At 41.7% G+C, this 19,113-nt stretch overlaps 2 protein-coding genes across 2 annotated transcripts; one reads left to right on the top strand and one right to left on the bottom strand.

The window, feature by feature from the left end:
- The first annotated feature begins 13 nt into the window (after window positions 1-13).
- Window positions 14-6,182, top strand: GatA (glutamyl-tRNA(Gln) amidotransferase subunit A, mitochondrial). The gene is made up of 4 exons (XM_002058579.4): window positions 14-168; window positions 224-471; window positions 536-778; window positions 5,067-6,182. The coding sequence occupies exons 1-4, from the start codon at window positions 136-138 to the stop codon at window positions 6,067-6,069; spliced, it is 1,527 nt and encodes a 508-aa protein (XP_002058615.1). The 5' UTR covers window positions 14-135; the 3' UTR covers window positions 6,070-6,182.
- On the bottom strand, window positions 919-1,595 carry NP15.6 (NADH dehydrogenase [ubiquinone] 1 beta subcomplex subunit NP15.6). Its single transcript, XM_002058580.4, has one exon. It carries the CDS (start codon window positions 1,500-1,502, stop codon window positions 1,041-1,043), a length of 462 nt encoding a protein of 153 aa, XP_002058616.1. The 5' UTR covers window positions 1,503-1,595; the 3' UTR covers window positions 919-1,040.
- Window positions 6,183-19,113: the final 12,931 nt, after the last annotated feature.

Below are 19,113 nucleotides of genomic sequence, written 5' to 3'. Positions count from 1 at the left end.
CTTACAGGGTGTCGCCATAGGCACCCTGTGCATGCACACAGTTTTTAGATTGGACGCCTGAATTATTGTTTATAATGTGCCGTTTTTCTAAATAAAAGTTGATTAGGAACTTCGATTTTTAGATACTACGTGAGCATGAGGCGTCACCTGCAGCTGGGCATTAAACAGGTATGTAAAATGATCAAGTTTTGGAACTGCTTTTTGAAATGGATTCAACTTTCAGCTAACCGCCGGTTACATCAATGGCCATTTGTCGCCGCTGTCTGTGGCAGAGCAGGCGCTGCAGGATGCCAGCAGCCTGAAGACATTGAATGCCTTTGTGTGCATGGCAACCGACCTGGCGCTGCAGCAGGCCAAGGAGTCGGCGCAACGCTACGCGGACCAGCGATCCCTTGGAAGTCTCGACGGCGTCACCATTGCTATTAAGGATAACTTCTGCACCAGCCAAGTGCCCACAACGTGCGCCTCCCGGTAGCTAGCTAAACAATTGTTCCGACCAGTTCACATATCACATTAAACAAATGCTTTGTTACAGCATGCTGCAGGATTTTGTGCCACCCTACGATGCGACTGTCTGTGCACGTTTGCGTGAAGCCGGCGCCGTTTTGCTGGGCAAGACGAATCTGGATCAATTTGCGATGGGCGCCGGCACGGTTGACTCCATTTATGGGCCAACCAAAAACATTTGGAGCGAGTCCTTTGCTGCGGACAATTGGCGCATAGCGGGCGGCAGCTCCGGCGGATCCGCATCAGCTGTTGCAGCTGGCTTATGCTATGCGTAAGTATTTCTTTTTACAATTGTTTACATTTCGTTTGGTTCACTCTAACCTCAAACTGTGCGACAAAAGAGAAGAACTCGCCGCGTATAATTTTTTATTTTGCGTAATGCACGCCTAAAAACAGGCAGGCAAAATGAGATTTCGTGCCGAAATATGTTCGTTTATTCACGCACAGGAGACGCGTTCCAGCTGCGGGCAACAGCATTTTCCATTACATAACATTCGCTTACAAAACAAACTAAGGGTTAGAGCACTAATTGTTTAAATTATAATTTCCGTATCGCCGAGATCCTCGTCCGATGGCAGCACAATGCTAGCTGGGTCCACATAGTTGGGGCTAACCAGATCTAGGCCCGCCTGCTCGCGGCGACGCAGCTCCAAGAAGCCCTCGCGTTGTGCCCAGCTGCGCAGCTGTGTGTCGGGCAGATACGACCAGTAGAAGGTGCCCCATACGAGGCAGAGTGTGACGGCAACGAAGAATGTTGATTTTGTTGCTTTGCGATCCTCCGTTTCGGACTTGTAGTCAAAGCCGTAGCTCATCCAGTTCTTCGGGCTGGGATTGGCAAAGTCTTCGGTCGTAACGCTGGCTGGCGCTGCGACAGTTTCATCCTTTTTGGGTGATGTTTTGATGCTGCGGGAGAATCGCAACGTGGCCACCTGGTTAAGCGCTGCGGAACGCTGCAGCGCTATGGCACGGCTGGTTAGGCGAAAGAGCGCAGACATCGCTTGGGCACGCTACAAAATATTTGCAATTTCTCGTAAATGTTTTTAGTTTTGCGTTAGCTTTTGGCGCAGTGTGACCGTTTCACAGCTGTCAGCTGTGCAGCTATCGTAAGCAGCAAGACAAGCGATATGTATTGATATCGAAATTAATTACAAGTGTTGCTTATCGATGTTTAATTATCGAAATGTAACAGAAAAAACTTGCATCTAATTATACGACATTAAATTATTGTTTTTATACCCTGAACCCATTAAAAATGGGTATAAGGGTATATTGTATTTGTGCAAAATCCAAATGTATGTGACAGGCAGAAGGAAGCATCTTCGACACCATAAAGTATATATATTCTTGATCAGCCCAATAGCTAAGTCGATCTAGCCATGTCCGTCTGTCTGTCCATCCGTTCGTCCGTCCGTGTGTATGAACGTAAGGATCACAAAACATATAAGAGCTATAGACTTTTAGATGTAGGTGCGCCAACCATTTTATGCCAGTATTTAAATGCAATTGACTTTTTCAGTATACACAAATATTCTATGATACAATAAGATATACTGTAGAAAATTTCATAAAGATCGGTTAAAAAAAAACCAAAGTTATATGCAACTGCGCAATTCAAAATCGAGGTCGGTGCGAAAATCGAAACTTTTTCGATGATTTTTTTTAATATTTCGGGTAATAGCTCCGCGCGGAGGTATGACGTTTCAAAACGACAGAACTCCCCGCGGAGATATGACCTACATCACATTTTTTTTCAAAATCGAGGTCGGTGCAAAAATCAAAGCTTTTTCGATTATTTTTTTTTAAATCTCGGGTAACTAATGTCTGATTTTGATATGTTATACCTTTTCGAATGCGTACGGATCCCTACCATCATTGGCATTCAAACAAATTAATCATCGATGGGTTGAAAATGTTGTTGACAAAAAACCGATTCGTTCGTAAATTCAACCTTTTTGATGATTTTTTTTGGAATATTTCCGTCAAATAATGTCCGATTTTGCAATTTCATAAGGAACAGTTCTAACGATTGGCATCAAAAAAAGAAAATCTAAAATTTTGACCCAAATCGACAAAATGACAAGGGGTTACATCAGGTTTTTTTTCAAAATCGAGGTCGGTGCGAAAATCGAAACTTTTTCGATGATTTTTTTTAATATTTCGGGTAATAGCTCCGCGCGGAGATATGACGTTTCAAAACGACAGAACTCCCCGCGGAGATATGACGTTCTAAAACGACATAACTCACCGCGGAGATATGACGTTCTAAAACGACATAACTCCCCGCGGAGATATGACGTTCTAAAACGACATAACTCCGCGCGGAGATATGACGTCCCAAAACGACATATCTCCGCGCGGATATATGACGTTCCACAGCGACATAACTCCGCGCGGAGATATGACGTTCCAAAACGACAGAACGCCCCGCGGAGATATGACCTTCATCACGATTTTTTTCAAAATCGGGGTCGGTGCGAAAATCGAAACTTTTTCGATGATTTTTTTTTTAATATCTCGGGTGAATAATGTCGGATTTTAAAAAGTTATACCTTTTCGAAAGCGTACGAATCCCTACCATAAATTTGCATTCAAACAAATTATTCATCAGTGGGTTGAAAAATGTTGTTGACAAAAAACCGATTCGTTCGTAAATTCAACCTTTTTGATGATATTTTGGATATTTCCGTCAAATAATGTCCGATTTTGCAATTTCATACCATTTTTGACTCGTAAGGATCAGTTCTAACGATTGGCATCAAAAAAAGAAAATCCAAAATTTTGATCCAAATCGACAAAATGGCAAGGGTTACATCACGATTTTTTTCAAAATCGGGGTCGGTGCGAAAATCGAAACTTTTTCCTGGAGATATGACGTTTCAGAACGACATAACTCCCCGCGGAGATATGACCTTTATCATGATTTTTTTCAAAATCGGGGTCGGTGCGAAAATCGAAACTTTTTCGAGGAGATATGACGTTTCAAAACGACAGGACTCCCCGCGGAAATATTTTTTTTAATATCTCGGGTAAATAATGTCTGATTTTGATATGTTATACCTTTTCGAATGCGTACGGATCCCTACCATCAATTGGCATTCAAACAAATTAATCATCGATGGGTTGAAAAATGTTGTTGACAAAAAACCGATTCGATCGTAAATTCAACCTTTTTGATGATTTTTTTTGGAATATTTCCGTCAAATAATGTCCGATTTTGCAATTTCATAAGGAACCGTTCTAACGATTGGCATCAAAAAAAGAAAATCGAAAATTTTGACCTAAATCGACAAAATGGCAAGGGGTTACATCAGGTTTTTTTTCAAAATCGAGGTCGGTGCGAAAATCGAAACTTTTTCGATGATTTTTTTTAATATTTCGGGTAATAGCTCCGCGCGGAGATATGACGTTTCAAAACGACAGAACTCCCCGCGGAGATATGACGTTCTAAAACGACATAACTCCGCGCGGAGATATGACGTCCCAAAACGACATATCTCCGCGCGGATATATGACGTTCCACAGCGACATAACTCCGCGCGGAGATATGACGTTCCAAAACGACATAACTCCGCGCGGAGGATGTGACGTTTCAAAACGACAGAACTCCCCGCGTAGATATGACCTCCATCACGATTTTTTTCAAAGTCGAGGTCGGTGCGAAAATCGAAACTTTTTCCTGGAGATATGACGTTTCAAAACGACATAACTCCCCGCGGAGATATGACATTTATCACGATTTTTTTCAAAATCGGGGTCGGTGCGAAAATCGAAACTTTTTCCTGGAGATATGACGTTTCAAAACGACATAACTCCGCGCGGTGATATGACCTTCATCACGATTTTTTTCAAAATCGAGGTCGGTGCGAAAATCAAAGCTTTTTCGATGATTTTTTTTAATATCTCGGGTAAATAATGTCTGATTTTGATATGTTATACCTTTTCGAATGCGTACGGATCCCTACCATCAATTGGCATTCAAAAAAATTAATCATCGATGGGTTGAAAAATGTTGTTGACAAAAAACCGATTCGTTCGTAAATTCAACCTTTTTGATGATTTTTTGATGATATTTTGGATATTTCCGTCAAATAATGTCCGATTTTGCAATTTCATACCATTTTTGACTCGTAAGGATCAGTTCTAACGATTGGCATCAAAAAAAAAAAATCCAAAATTTTGATCCAAATCGACAAAATGGCAAGGGGTTACATCACGATTTTTTTCAAAATCGAGGTCGGTGCGAAAATCGAAACTTTTTCCTGGAGATATGACGTTTCAAAACGACATAACTCCCCGCGGAGATATGACGTTTCAAAACGACATAGCTCCCCGTGGAGATATGAGCTTCATCCCGATTTTTTTTCAAAGTCGAGGTCGGTGCGAAAATTGAAACTTTTTCGATAATTTTTTTTTTAGTATCTCGGGTAATAGCTTTCGGGTAATGATGTTCCAAACAGAACTCCGCGCGGATATATGCACTTGATGTTGGAAGAAGAGAGTGCAGGGTATCCCCTAGTCGGGAGCTCCCGACTAGAATCTCTTACTTGTTCTTGTTGCAGCGCAATTGGTTCGGATACTGGTGGATCTACACGCAATCCCGCCTCTTATTGCGGCGTCGTGGGCCTTAAGCCCACTTACGGACTTTGTTCGCGTCATGGCCTAATCCCGCTGGTCAATTCAATGGATGTGCCCGGCATATTGACGCGTTCGGTTAGCGATTGCGTTGAAGTGCTAAATGCCATTGCCGGACCGGATGCACTGGATTCCACGACGATACGACAGCCATACAAGAAGCTCCAATTGCCAGAAGTTGAGCAAATTGATTTGCGTTCCCTGCGCATAGGCATACCCAAAGAATATCACTGCGATGCACTTTCCACCGAAGTGCTGGAAACCTGGACCAAGGTGGCCGATTTGCTAGAGTGCGCCGGCGCCAGTGTGAGGCAGGTATCACTGCCCCACACAGCGGCCAGCATATTCGTCTACTCCATACTGAATCAGTGCGAGGTGGCGAGCAATATGGCGCGGTACGATGGCATCGAGTATGGGCATCGTGCCGCCGATGAGCGCAGCACGGAGCAACTATATGCCCAGACTCGTGCCGAGGGCTTCAATCAGGTGGTCAAAACGCGCATATTGACGGGCAACTTTTTGCTGTTGCGCAAAAACTACGACCATTACTTTGAGAAGGCGTTGCGAGTGCGTCGTTTGATTGCTGAAGACTTCGCCAAGGTGTTTGAGGCGTCGGCAGCGAATGAGCAGGTGGATATATTGCTAACACCCACAACGTTAAGTGAGGCGCCGCTCTATAAGGACTTTGCGGCACTTAGCAATCGCGATCAATGCGCTGTGCAGGACTTTTGCACACAGCCCGCCAACATGGCAGGCATTCCGGCTGTCTCGATACCCGTGCGTTTGTCCACGGCTGGCTTACCGCTCAGCCTGCAGTTGATGAGCAACAGCCTCAATGAACAGCTGCTGCTGACTGTGGCTCGCTGGATTGAGGCTCAGGTTGAATTTGACTGTCTAGAAAGTTTGCAGCGGCATGTAGCGAGTTTGTAATTTTATAATTTTAAAATAAATACACTTATTCCTTGATGCTGACCGAACTAAGATCTATTATAACTGTATAACTAAGAATTTTTTAATAAACTGCAAAATTATAATGAAACAAATTTGAAATTTTTACTTGGCGCTTAAAAATAACGTCTCGATCGATAACAAACAGGTAAGTTGTATCGATAGGTTAGCCATGTTTCTCGGGTGATCTGGCAGCACTGCGGCTGTGTCTAGCGAAACTAGGAGATATGACGTTCCAAAACGACATAACTCCGCGCGGAGATATGACGTTCCAAAACGACATAACTCCCCGCGGAGATATGACTTTCATCACGATTTTATTCAGAATTGAGGTCGGTGCGAAAATCGAAACTTTTTCGATGATTTTTTTTAATATTTCGGGTAATAGATCCGCGCGGAGATATGACGTTTGAAATCGACAGAACTCCCCGCGGCGATATGACGTTCTAAAACGACATAACTCCGCGCGGAAGATATAACGTTCCAAAACGACATAACTCCCCGCGGAGATATGACTTTCATCACGATTTTATTCAAAATCGAGGTCGGTGCGAAAATCGAAACTTTTTCGATGATTTTTTTTTAATATTTCGGGTAATAGCTCCGCGCGGAGATATGACGTTCCAAAGCGACATAACTCTGCGCGCAGATATGACGTTCCAAAACGACATAACTCCGCGCGGAGGATATGACGTTTCAAAAAGACAGAACTCCCCGCGTAGATATGACCTTCATCACGATTTTTTTCAAAGTCGAGGTCGGTGCGAAAATCGAAACTTATTCCTGGAGATATGACGTTTCAAAACGACATAACTCTCCGCGGAGATATGACCCTTATCACGATTTTTTTCAAAATCGGGGTCGGTGCGAAAATCGAAACATTTTCGAGGAGATATGACGTTTCAAAACGACATAACTCCCCGCGGAAATATGACCTTCATCACGATTTTTTTCAAAAGCGGGGTCGGTGCGAAAATCGAAACTTATTCCTGGAGATATGACGTTTCAAAACGACATAACTCCCCGCGGAGATATTTATTTATTTATTTATTTATTTATTTATTAATGGTCGACAAAACGAGTGTCTTCCTCATTATTCAAAAGGTTGTACAATATAAGTATATTCTAAAAGCCTAGTTAAAGGATACAATTTTCTAAATAGCATCACCGACCGATGGAGGTGTTTTATTTGCCAGTCCGGCCAGCTGTGCCCCTTTTCACAGCTAATTTTGTCAGTGACGCTATTAGAGCCTACATCTAAGCAGAAGGTTGTAAGTAGGAAAAAAGTGATCTCAAGTGAAATTAAAAATAATCTTAATTTGCTAAATTAATAAAGAAAATACAATAAATAGGAAAAAAGAAAGTAAGAAAATTGTTAATAAAGTAAAGCAATGTAAGTTAGATAAAGAGTGTTAAGTGGATAGGACAAAGAGAAAAGTATTGGGAAATCACCGACACGGTGGGGGAAAATTTTTCAGCCTGTCCGGCTAGCTATGCCCCTGCTCATAGCTGGGAATGGTCAGCGACTTCCCGAAGGTATCCTGAAAGCAACGATTTTATTAGGGGTAGAGACAGTTCGGTAGAGAAAACGTGATGCAAACTATTATAATTTTTACATAGCACGCGAAAAGAATTGTGCATAGCGTAATCAGTTGTGCACGTAGATAGTAATAAGGGGCGATAATTTCTGGTTGGTCTAGCCGGAACAGAGAATTGAAGACGCCCTAGCAGAAAAGGAGAATCAATGTCGCCAATAATCAACTTATGTAGAAGGACAACACCGAGAATTGTCCTACGGTTGATTAACGACGGAAGGTTGAGAAGAAGCAGTCTGCTGGAGTAGGACGGCAACCGAAGATTAGGGTCCCAATTTAAACCTCGTAAGGCAAAAAGCAGAAATTGCTTCTGAACAGATTCAATACGATCCTGGCTGTTGATATACTGTGGAGACCAGATGCAAGAGCAGTATTCAAGGATAGGGCGAACAAGAGAGATGTACAGAAGTTTTGTTATAAAAGGATCGTTAAACTCTTTAGACCATCGTTTAATGAATCCAAGTACACCTTTTGCCTCATTAACAATGGTATCTATATGAAGATTGAAACAGAGTTTAGAATCAAAAATAACGCCAAGATCCTTAACTGTTAGTATACGTTGCAAAGGGATATTGTCGATTGTATAACTAACAAGATAAGGTGTAGTACGATTAAAAGTCATAAACATACACTTTGAACAATTTAGATGCAATTGATTGGCCGAACACCAAAGTTGCATAGCGTTCAAATCGTCTTGTAGACGAGAATGATGTAGGGGGTTAGTGTATGATAGAAAAAGTTTGACATCGTCCGCATACATGAGTACACGGGCATGTGATATAACAGAAGGAAGATCATTTATAAAAAGTGTAAAGAGTAAAGGTCCAAGATGACTACCTTGAGGAACACCAGAAGTAACGTGAACCCTTTTAGAGGTAGTCAACCTCAGTATTACTCTTTGGGTCCTACCTTTTAAATAAGAATTAATCCAAAGTAAAAGGGACAGAGGGAAACCTATTCGGTCAAGTTTAAAAAGTAAGATGTCATGGTGCACAGAGTCAAACGCCTTACTGAAGTCAGTGTAAATGACATCAGTTTGCATTTTCGAAAGGAAAGCATCATTTACCAAGGAAGTAAACTCAAGCAGATTGGTCGTAGTTGACCGATTCTTTACGAATCCATGTTGAACAGGGGAAACAACTGATTTGCAGAAATGCTGCAAATTCGAAGTGATTATTTTTTCAAATAATTTAGGAATAGCAGACAGTTTTGCAATGCCCCTGTAATTTTGTATATCAGACTTCCCACCTTTCTTGTGAAGAGGAATGATATAAGATTCTTTCCAAAGAGATGGAAAGACAGAAGTTTCAAGGGATAGATTAAAAAGCTTTAGCAATGGATAGAAAAGGGAAGAACTGCACTCCTTGAGTAGACAACTAGGAATATTGTCCGGCCCAGGAGAGTAAGAAGATTTTAGAGAGTTTATAGCTAATAGGAGAGAGGAGTGTGAAATAATGGGGGGAGGTATAGAACTAGCGGAGGAAATAGTATAAGGGTAAGAATTAGTATTAGGACAGACTGAAGAGTAAGTTGATTGGAAAAAATTAGCAAAGAGGTTAGCAGAATCAATGTCATTGCTAGCTTTATCCATCCCAAGAAAAAAAGAAGATGGCAAAGTTGAAGACTTACGCTTCAAGTTTACAAAATTATAAAACTGTCTCGGATTTCGGGCGAATTGCCTTTTACAACGAATTAGATAATTCTCATAGCATTGAGAATTAAGAAGAAAAAAGTTCGACTTGGCTATGGAATATTTAACCAAGTCTGTACACGAACCAGACTTTTTAAACTTTTTAAAATATTTGGATTTTACATTTTTTAGATGTGATAATCTGGGAGTAAACCAGGGTGGTTTTGAAAAAGTAGTCGAAGGAATTGACTTAGGAATACACACATCTAAGAGGGAGTTTAGGGTGATATAAAAAGAATTAATAGCTGTATTCATATCAACTGAGTCATATAAGAAAGACCAATCGGTTGAATAAATAAGCTGATTCAGCAAGGAATAATTTCCTTTGCGAAAGCAATAGCGGGGCTTATTGGCTGATGAGCACGAAATGGAAGGATTACAATTTAGCATTGCAATCTCTAAAGTTGTCCTATGTCCTTTATCACGATTTTTTTCAAAATCGGGGTCGGTGCGAAAATCGAAACTTTTTCGAGGAGATATGACGTTTCAAAACGACATAACTCCCCGCGGAAATATGACCTTCATCACGATTTTTTTCAAAGTCGAGGTCGGTGCGAAAATCGAAACTTTTTCGAGGAGATATGACGTTTCAAAACGACATAACTCCCCGCGGAGAAATGACCCTTATCACGATTTTTTTCAAAATCGGGGTCGGTGCGAAAATCGAAACTTTTTCCTGGAGATATGACGTTTCAAAACGACATAACTCCCCGCGGAGATATGTCCTTTATCACGATTTTTTTCAAAATCGGGGTCGGTGCGAAAATCGAAACTTTTTCGATAATTTTTTTTTAATATCTCGGGTAATAACTCCGCGCGGAGATATGACGTTCCAAAACGACATAACTCCGCGCGAAAATATGACGTTCCAAAACGACATAACTCCGCGCGGAGATATGACGTTCCAAAATGACATAGCTCCGCGCGGAGATATGACGTTCTAAAACGACATAACTCCGCGCGGAGATATGACGTTTCAAAACGACAGAACTCCCCGCGGAGATATGACCTTCATCACGATATTTTTCAAAGTCGAGGTCGGTGCGAAAATCGAAACTTTTTCCATGATTTTTTTTTAATATTTCGGGTAATAGCTCCGCGCGGAGATATGACTTTTCAAAACGACAGAACTCCCCGCGGCGATATGACGTTCTAAAACGACATAAGGTCGCGCGGAAAATATGACGTTCCAAAACAACATAACTCCCCGCGGAGATATGACTTTTATCACGATTTTATTCAAAATCGAGGTCGGTGCGAAATCGAAACTTTTTCGATGATTTTTTTTAATATTTCGGGTAATAGCTCCGCGCGGAGATATGACGTTTCAAAACGACATAACTCCCCGCGGAGATATGACGTTCCAAAACGATATAACTCCGCGCGGAGATGACATTCCAAAACGACATAACTTCGCGCGGAGATATGACGTTCCAAAACGACATAACTCCGCGCGGAGATATGACGTTTCAAAACGACAGAACTCCCCGCGTAGATATGAGCTTCATCACGATTTTTTTCAAAATCGGGGTCGGTGCGAAAATCGAAACTTTTTCAATGATTTTTTTTTAATATCTCGGGTAAATAATGTCTGATTTTAATATGTTATACCTTTTCGAATGCGTACGGATCCCTACCATCAATTGGCATTCAAAAAAATTAATCATCGATGGGTTGAAAAATGTTGTTGACAAAAAACCGATTCGTTCGTAAATTAAACCTTTTTGATGATATTTTGGATATTTCCGTCAAATAATGTCCGATTTTGCAATTTCATACCATTTTTGACTCGTAAGGATCAGTTCTAACGATTGGCATCAAAAAAAGAAAATCCAAAATTTTGACCCAAATCGACAAAATGGCAAAATGGCAAAATCCGCGCGGAGATATGACGTTTCAAAACAACAGAACTCCCCGCGGAGATATGACGTTCCAAAACGACATAACTCCGCGCGGAAGATATGACGTTCCAAAACGACATAACTCCGCGCGGAAGATATGACGTTCCAAAACGACATAACTCCGCGCGGAGATATGACGTTCCAAAACGACATAACTCCCCGCGGAGATATGACTTTCATCACGATTTTATTCAGAATTGAGGTCGGTGCGAAGATCGAAACTTTTTCGGTGATTTTTTTTAATATTTCGGGTGATAGATCCGCGCGGAGATATGACGTTTCAAAACGACAGAACTCCCTGCGGCGATATGACGTTCTAAAACGACATAATTCCGCGCGGAAGATATGACGTTCCAAAACGACATAGCTCCCCGCGGAGATATGACTTTCATCACGATTTTATTCAAAATCGAGGTCGGTGCGAAAATCGAAACTTTTTCGATGATTATTTTTAATATTTCGGGTAATAGCTCCGTGCGGAGACGTTTCAAAACGACATAACTCCGCGCGGAGATATGACGTTCCAAAACGACATAGCTCCCCGCAGAGATATGACATTCTAAAACGACATAACTCCGCGCGGAGATATGACGTTCCAAAACGACATAACTCCCCGCAGAGATATGACTTTCATCACGATTTTATTCAGAATTGAGATCGGTGCGAAAATCGAAACTTTTTCGATGATTTTTTTTAATATTTTGGGTAAAAGCTCCGTGCGGAGATATGACGTTTCAAAACGACAGAACTCCCCGCGGAGATATGACGTTCTAAAACGACATAACTCCGCGCGGAGATATGACGTTCTAAAACGACATAGCTCCGCGCGGAGATATGACGTTCTAAAACGACAGAGCTCCCCGCGGAGATATGACGTTTCAAAACGACAGAACTCCCCGCGGAGATATGACGTTCCAAAACGACATAACTCCGCGCGGAGATATGACGTTCCTAAACGACATTACTCCGCGCGGAGATATGACGTTCCAAAGCGACATAACTCCGCGCGGAGATATGACGTTCCAAAACGACATAACTCCACGCGGAGATATGACCTTTATCACGATTTTTTTCAAAATCGGGGTCGGTGCGAAAATCGAAACTTTTTCGAGGAGATATGACCTTCATCACGATTTTTTTTCAAAATCAGGGTCGGTGCTAAAATCGAAACTTTTTCGATGATTTTTTTTTAATATCTCGGGTAAATAATGTCTGATTATAATATTTTATACCTTTTCGAATGCGTACGGATCCCTACCATCAATTGGCATTCAAACAAATTAATAATCGATGGGTTGAAAAATGTTGTTGACAAAAAACCGATTCGTTCGTAAATTAAACCTTTTTGATGATATTTTGGATATTTCCGTCAAATAATGTCCGATTTTGCAATTTCATACCATTTTTGACTCGTAAGGATCAGTTCTAACGATTGGCATCAAAAAAAGAAAATCCAAAATTTTGACCCAAATCGACAAAATGGCAAGGGGTTACATCACGCTTTTTTTCAAAATAGAGGTCGGTGCGAAAATCGAAACTTTTTCCTGGAGATATGACGTTTCAAAACGACATAACTCAACGCGGAGATATGACGTTTCAAAACGACAGAACTCCCCGCGGAAATATGACGTTCATCACGATTTTTTTCAAAGTCGAGGTCGGTGCGAAAATCGAAACTTTTTCGATGATTTTTTTTAATATTTTGGGTAATAGCTCCACGCGGAGATATGACGTTTCAAAACGACAGAACTCCCCGCGGAGATATGACGTTCTAAAACGACATAACTCCGCGCGGAGATATGACGTTCTAAAACGACATAACTCCGCGCGGAGGATATGACGTTTCAAAACGGCAGAACTCCCCGCGGAGATATGACGTTTCAAAATGACAGAACTCCCCGCGGAGATATGACGTTCTAAAACGACATAACTCCGCGCGGAGATATGACGTTCCTAAACGACATTACTCCGCGCGGAGATATGACGTTCCAAAGCGACATAACTCCGCGCGCAGATATGACGTTCCAAAACGACATAACTCCCCGCAGAGATATGACTTTCATCACGATTTTATTCAGAATTGAGATCGGTGCGAAAATCGAAACTTTTTCGATGATTTTTTTTAATATTTATGGTAAAAGCTCCGTGCGGAGATATGACGTTTCAAAACGACAGAACTCCCCGCGGAGATATGACGTTCTAAAACGACACAACTCCGCGCGGAGATATGACGTTGTAAAACGACATAACTCCGCGCGGAGATATGACGTTCTAAAACGACATAACTCCGCGCGGAGGATATGACGTTTCAAAACGACAGAACTCCCCGCGGAGATATGACGTTTCAAAACGACAGAACTCCCCGCGGAGATATGACGTTCTAAAACGACATAACTCCGCGCGGAGATATGACGTTCCTAAACGACATTACTCCGCGCGGAGATATGACGTTCCAAAGCGACATAACTCCGCGCGCAGATATGACGTTCCAAAACGACATAACTCCGCGCGGAGGATATGACGTTTCAAAACGACAGAACTCCCCGCGTAGATATGACCTTCATCACGATTTTTTTCAAAGTCGAGGTCGGTGCAAAAATTGAAACTTTTTCGATGATTTTTTTTTTAATATCTCGGGTAAATAATGTCTGATTTTAATATGTTATACCTTTTCGAATGCGTTCGGATCCCTACCATCAATTGGCATTCAAACAAATCAATAATCGATGGGTTGAAAAATGTTGTTGACAAAAAACCGATTCGTTCGTAAATTCAACCTTTTTGATGATTTTTAGGAATATTTCCGTCAAATAATGTCCGATTTTGCAATTTCATACCATTTTTGACTCGTAAGGATCAGTTCTAACGATTGGCATCAAAAAAAGAAAATCCCAAATTTTGACCCAAATCGACAAAATGGCAAGGGGTTACATCACGCTTTTTTTCAAAATAGAGGTCGGTGCGAAAATCGAAACTTTTTCCTGGAGATATGATCTTTCAAAACGACATAACTCCGCGCGGAGATATGACGTTCCAAAACGACAGAACTCCGCGCGGAGATATGACGTTCCAAAACGACATAACTCCGCGCGGAGATATGACCTTCATCACGATTTTTTCCAAAATCGGGGTCAGTGCGAAAATCGAAACTTTTTCGAGGAGATATGACGTTCCAAAACGACATAACTCTGCGCGGAGATATGACCTTTATCACGATTTTTTTCAAAACCGGGGTCGGTGCGAAAATCGAAACTTTTTCGATGATTTTTTTTAATATTTTGGGTAATAGCTCCGCGCGGAGATATGACGTTTCAAAATGACAGAACTCCCCGCGGAGATATGACGTTTCAAAACGACAGAACTTCCCGCGGAGATATGACGCTCCCCGCGGAAATATGACCTTCATCACGATTTTTTTCAAAGTCGAGGTCGGTGCGAAAAGCGAAACTTTTTCGATGATTTTTTTTAATATTTTGGGTAATAGCTCCGCGCGGAGATATGACGTTTCAAAACGACATAACTCCGCGCGGAGATATGACGTTTCAAAACGACATAACTCCGCGCGGAGATATGACGTTCCAAAACGACATAACTCCGCGCGGAGATATGACCTTTATCACGATTTTTTTCAAAATCGGGGTCAGTGCGAAAATCGAAACTTTTTCGAGGAGATATGACGTTCCAAAACGACATAACTCCCCGCGGAGATATGACCCTTATCACGTTTATTTTCAAAACCGGGGTCGGTGCGAAAATCGAAACTTTTTCGATGATTTTTTTTAATATTTTGGGTAATAGCTCCGCGCGGAGATATGACGTTTTAAAACGACAGAACTCCCCGCGGAGATATGACGTTTCAAAACGACAAAACTTCCCGCGGAGATATGACGTTCCAAAACGACATATTTCCGCGCGGAGATATGACGTTCCAAAACGACATAACTCCGCGTGGAGATATGACGTTCCAAAACGACATAACTCCGCGCGGAGATATGACGTTCCACAACGACATAGCTCCGCGCGGAGATATGACTTTCATCACGATTTTTTTAAAAATCGAGGTCGGTGCGAAAATCGAAACTTTTTCGAGGAGATATGACGTTCCAAAACGACATAACTCCGCGCGGAGATATGACCTTTATCACGATTATTTTCAAAATCGGGGTCGGTGCGAAAATCGAAACTTTTTCGAGGAGATATGACGATTCAAAATGACAGAACTCCCCGCGGAGATATGACGTTCATCACGATTTTTTTCAAAGTCGAGGTCGGTGCGAAAATCGAAACTTTTTCGATGATTTTTTTTTAATATTTTGGGTAATAGCTCCGCGCGGAGATATGACGTTTCAAAACGACAGAACTCCCCGCGGAGATATGACGTTCTAAAACGACATAACTCCGCGCGGAGATATGACGTTCTAAAACGACATAACTCCGCGCGGAGGATATGACGTTTCAAAACGACAGAACTCCCCGCGGAGATATGACGTTTCAAAATGACAGAACTCCCCGCGGAGATATGACGTTCTAAAAAGACATAACTCTGCGCGGAGATATGACGTTCCTAAACGACATTACTCCGCGCGGAGATATGACGTTCCAAAGCGACATAACTCCGCGCGCAGATATGACGTTCCAAAACGACATAACTCCCCGCAGAGATATGACTTTCATCACGATTTTATTCAGAATTGAGATCGGTGCGAAAATCGAAACTTTTTCGATGATTTTTTTAATATTTTGGGTAAAAGCTCCGTGCGGAGATATGACGTTTCAAAACGACAGAACCCGCGGAGATATGACGTTCTAAAACGACATAACTCCGCGCGGAGATATGACGTTGTAAAACGACATAACTTCGCGCGGAGGATATGACGTTTCAAAACGATAGAACTCCCCGCGGAGATATGACGTTTCAAAACGACAGAACTCCCCGCGGAGATATGACGTTCTAAAACGACATAACTCCGCGCGGAGATATGACGTTCCAAAGCGACATAACTCCGCGCGCAGATATGACGTTCCAAAACGACATAACTCCGCGCGGAGGATATGACGTTCCTAAACGACATTACTCCGCGCGGAGATATGACGTTCCAAAGCGACATAACTCCGCGCGCAGATATGACGTTCCAAAACGACATAACTCCCCGCAGAGATATGACTTTCATCACGATTTTATTCAGAATTGAGATCGGTGCGAAAATCGAAACTTTTTCGATGATTTTTTTTAATGTTTTGGGTAAAAGCTCCGTGCGGAGATATGACGTTTCAAAACGACAGAACTCCCCGCGGAGATATGACGTTCTAAAACGACATAACTCCGCGCGGAGATATGACGTTGTAAAACGACATAACTCCGCGCGGAGGATATGACGTTTCAAAACGATAGAACTCCCCGCGGAGATATGACGTTTCAAAACGACAGAGCTCCCCGCGGAGATATGACGTTCTAAAACGACATAACTCCGCGCGGAGATATGACGTTCCAAAGCGACATAACTCCGCGCGCAGATATGACGTTCCAAAACGACATAACTCCGCGCGGAGGATATGACGTTTCAAAACGACAGAACTCCCCGCGTAGATATGACCTTCATCACGATTGTTTTCAAAGTCGAGGTCGGTGCAAAAATTGAAACTTTTTCGATGATTTTTTTTTTAATATCTAAGTAAATAATGTCTGATTTTAATATGTTATACCTTTTCGAATGCGTTCGGATCCCTACCATCAATTGGCATTCAAACAAATCAATAATCGATGGGTTGAAAAATGTTGTTGACAAAAAACCGATTCGTTCGTAAATTCAACCTTTTTGATGATTTTTAGGAATATTTCCGTCAAATAATGTCCGATTTTGCAATTTCATACCATTTTTGACTCGTAAGGATCAGTTCTAACGATTGGCATCAAAAAAAGAAAATCCAAAATTTTGACCCAAATCGACAAAATGGCAAGGGGTTACATCACGCTTTTTTTCAAAATAGAGGTCGGTGCGAAAATCGAAACTTTTTCCTGGAGATATGACGTTTCAAAACGACATAACTCCACGCGGAGATATGTCGTTTGAAAACGACAGAACTCCCCGCGGAGATATGGCGTTCATCACGATTTTTTTCAAAGTCGAGGTCGGTGCGAAAATCGAAACTTTTTCGATGATTTTTTTTTAATATCTCGGGTAATAGCTCCGCGCGGAGATATGACGTTTCCAAACGAGAGAACTCCCCGCGGAGATATGACGTTTCAAAACGACAGAACTCCCCGCGAAGATATGACGTTCTAAAACGACATAACTCCGCGCGGAGATATGACGTTCCAAAACGACATTACTCCGCGCGGAGATATGACGTTCCAAAACGACATTACTCCGCGCGGAGATATGATGTTCCAAAACGAAATAACTCACCTCGGAGATATGACGTTCCAAAACGACATACTTCCGCGCGGAAATATGACGTTCCAAAACGACATAACTCCACGCGGAGATATGACCTTTATCACGATTTTTTTCAAAATCGGGGTCGGTGCGAAAATCGAAACTTTTTCGAGGAGATATGACGTTCCAAAACGACATAACTCCGCGCGGAGATATGACCTTTATCACGATTTTTTTCAAAATCGGGGTCGGTGCGAAAATCGAATTTTTTTCGAGGAGATCTGACGATTCAAAATGACAGAACTCCCCGCGGAGATATGACCTTCATCACGATTTTTTTCAAAATCGGGGTCGGTGCTAAAATCGAAACTTTTTCGATGATTTTTTTTTAATATCTCGGGTAAATAATGTCTGATTTTAATATGTTATACCTTTTCGAATGCGTACGGATCCCTACCATCAATTGGCATTCAAACAAATTAATAATCGATGGGTTGAAAAATGTTTTTGACAAAAAACCGATTCGTTCGTAAATTCAACCTTTTTGATGATTATTAGGAATATTTCTGTCAAATAACGTACGTTTTTTCAATTTCCTACCATTTTTGACTCGTAAGGATCAGCTCTAACGATTGGCATCAAAAAAAAAAATCCAAAATTTTGACCCAAATCGACAAAATGGCAAGGGGTTACATCACCCTTTTTTTCAAAATAGAGGTCGGTGCGAAAATCGAAACTTTTTCCTGGAGATATGACGTTTCAAAACGACATAACTCCACGCGGAGATATGACGTTTCAAAACGACAGAACTCCGCGCGGAGATATGACGTTCCAAAACGACATAACTCCGCGCGGAGATATGACCTTTATCACGATTTTTTTCAAAATCGGGGTCAGTGCGAAAATCGAAACTTTTTCGAGGAGATATGACGTTCCAAAACGACATAACTCTGCGCGGAGATATGACCTTTATCACGATTTTTTTCAAAACCGGGGTCGGTGCGAAAATCGAAACTTTTTCGATGATTTTTTTTAATATTTTGGGTAATAGCTCCGCGCGGAGATATGACGTTTCAAAATGACAGAACTCCCCGCGGAGATATGACGTTTCAAAACGACAGAACTTCCCGCGGAGATATGACGCTCCCCGCGGAAATATGACCTTCACCACGATTTTTTTCAAAGTCGAGGTCGGTGCTAAAATCGAAACTTTTTCGATGATTTTTTTTAATATTTTGGGTAATAGCTCCGCGCGGAGATATGACGTTTCAAAACGACATAACTCCCCGCGGAGATAGGACGTTTCAAAACGACATAACTCCGCGCGGAGATATGACCTTTATCACGATTTTTTTCAAAATCGGGGTCAGTGCGAAAATCGAAACTTTTTCGAGGAGATATGACGTTCCAAAACGACATAACTCTGCGCGGAGATATGACCTTTATCACGATTTTTTTCAAAA

This window comes from Drosophila virilis, chromosome 2, assembly GCF_030788295.1.
Source record: "Drosophila virilis strain 15010-1051.87 chromosome 2, Dvir_AGI_RSII-ME, whole genome shotgun sequence".
Classification (NCBI taxonomy): domain Eukaryota; kingdom Metazoa; phylum Arthropoda; class Insecta; order Diptera; family Drosophilidae; genus Drosophila; species Drosophila virilis.
Note: the sequence above shows the minus strand (reverse complement) of the source record. Positions and strands in the feature narration are given on the sequence as shown.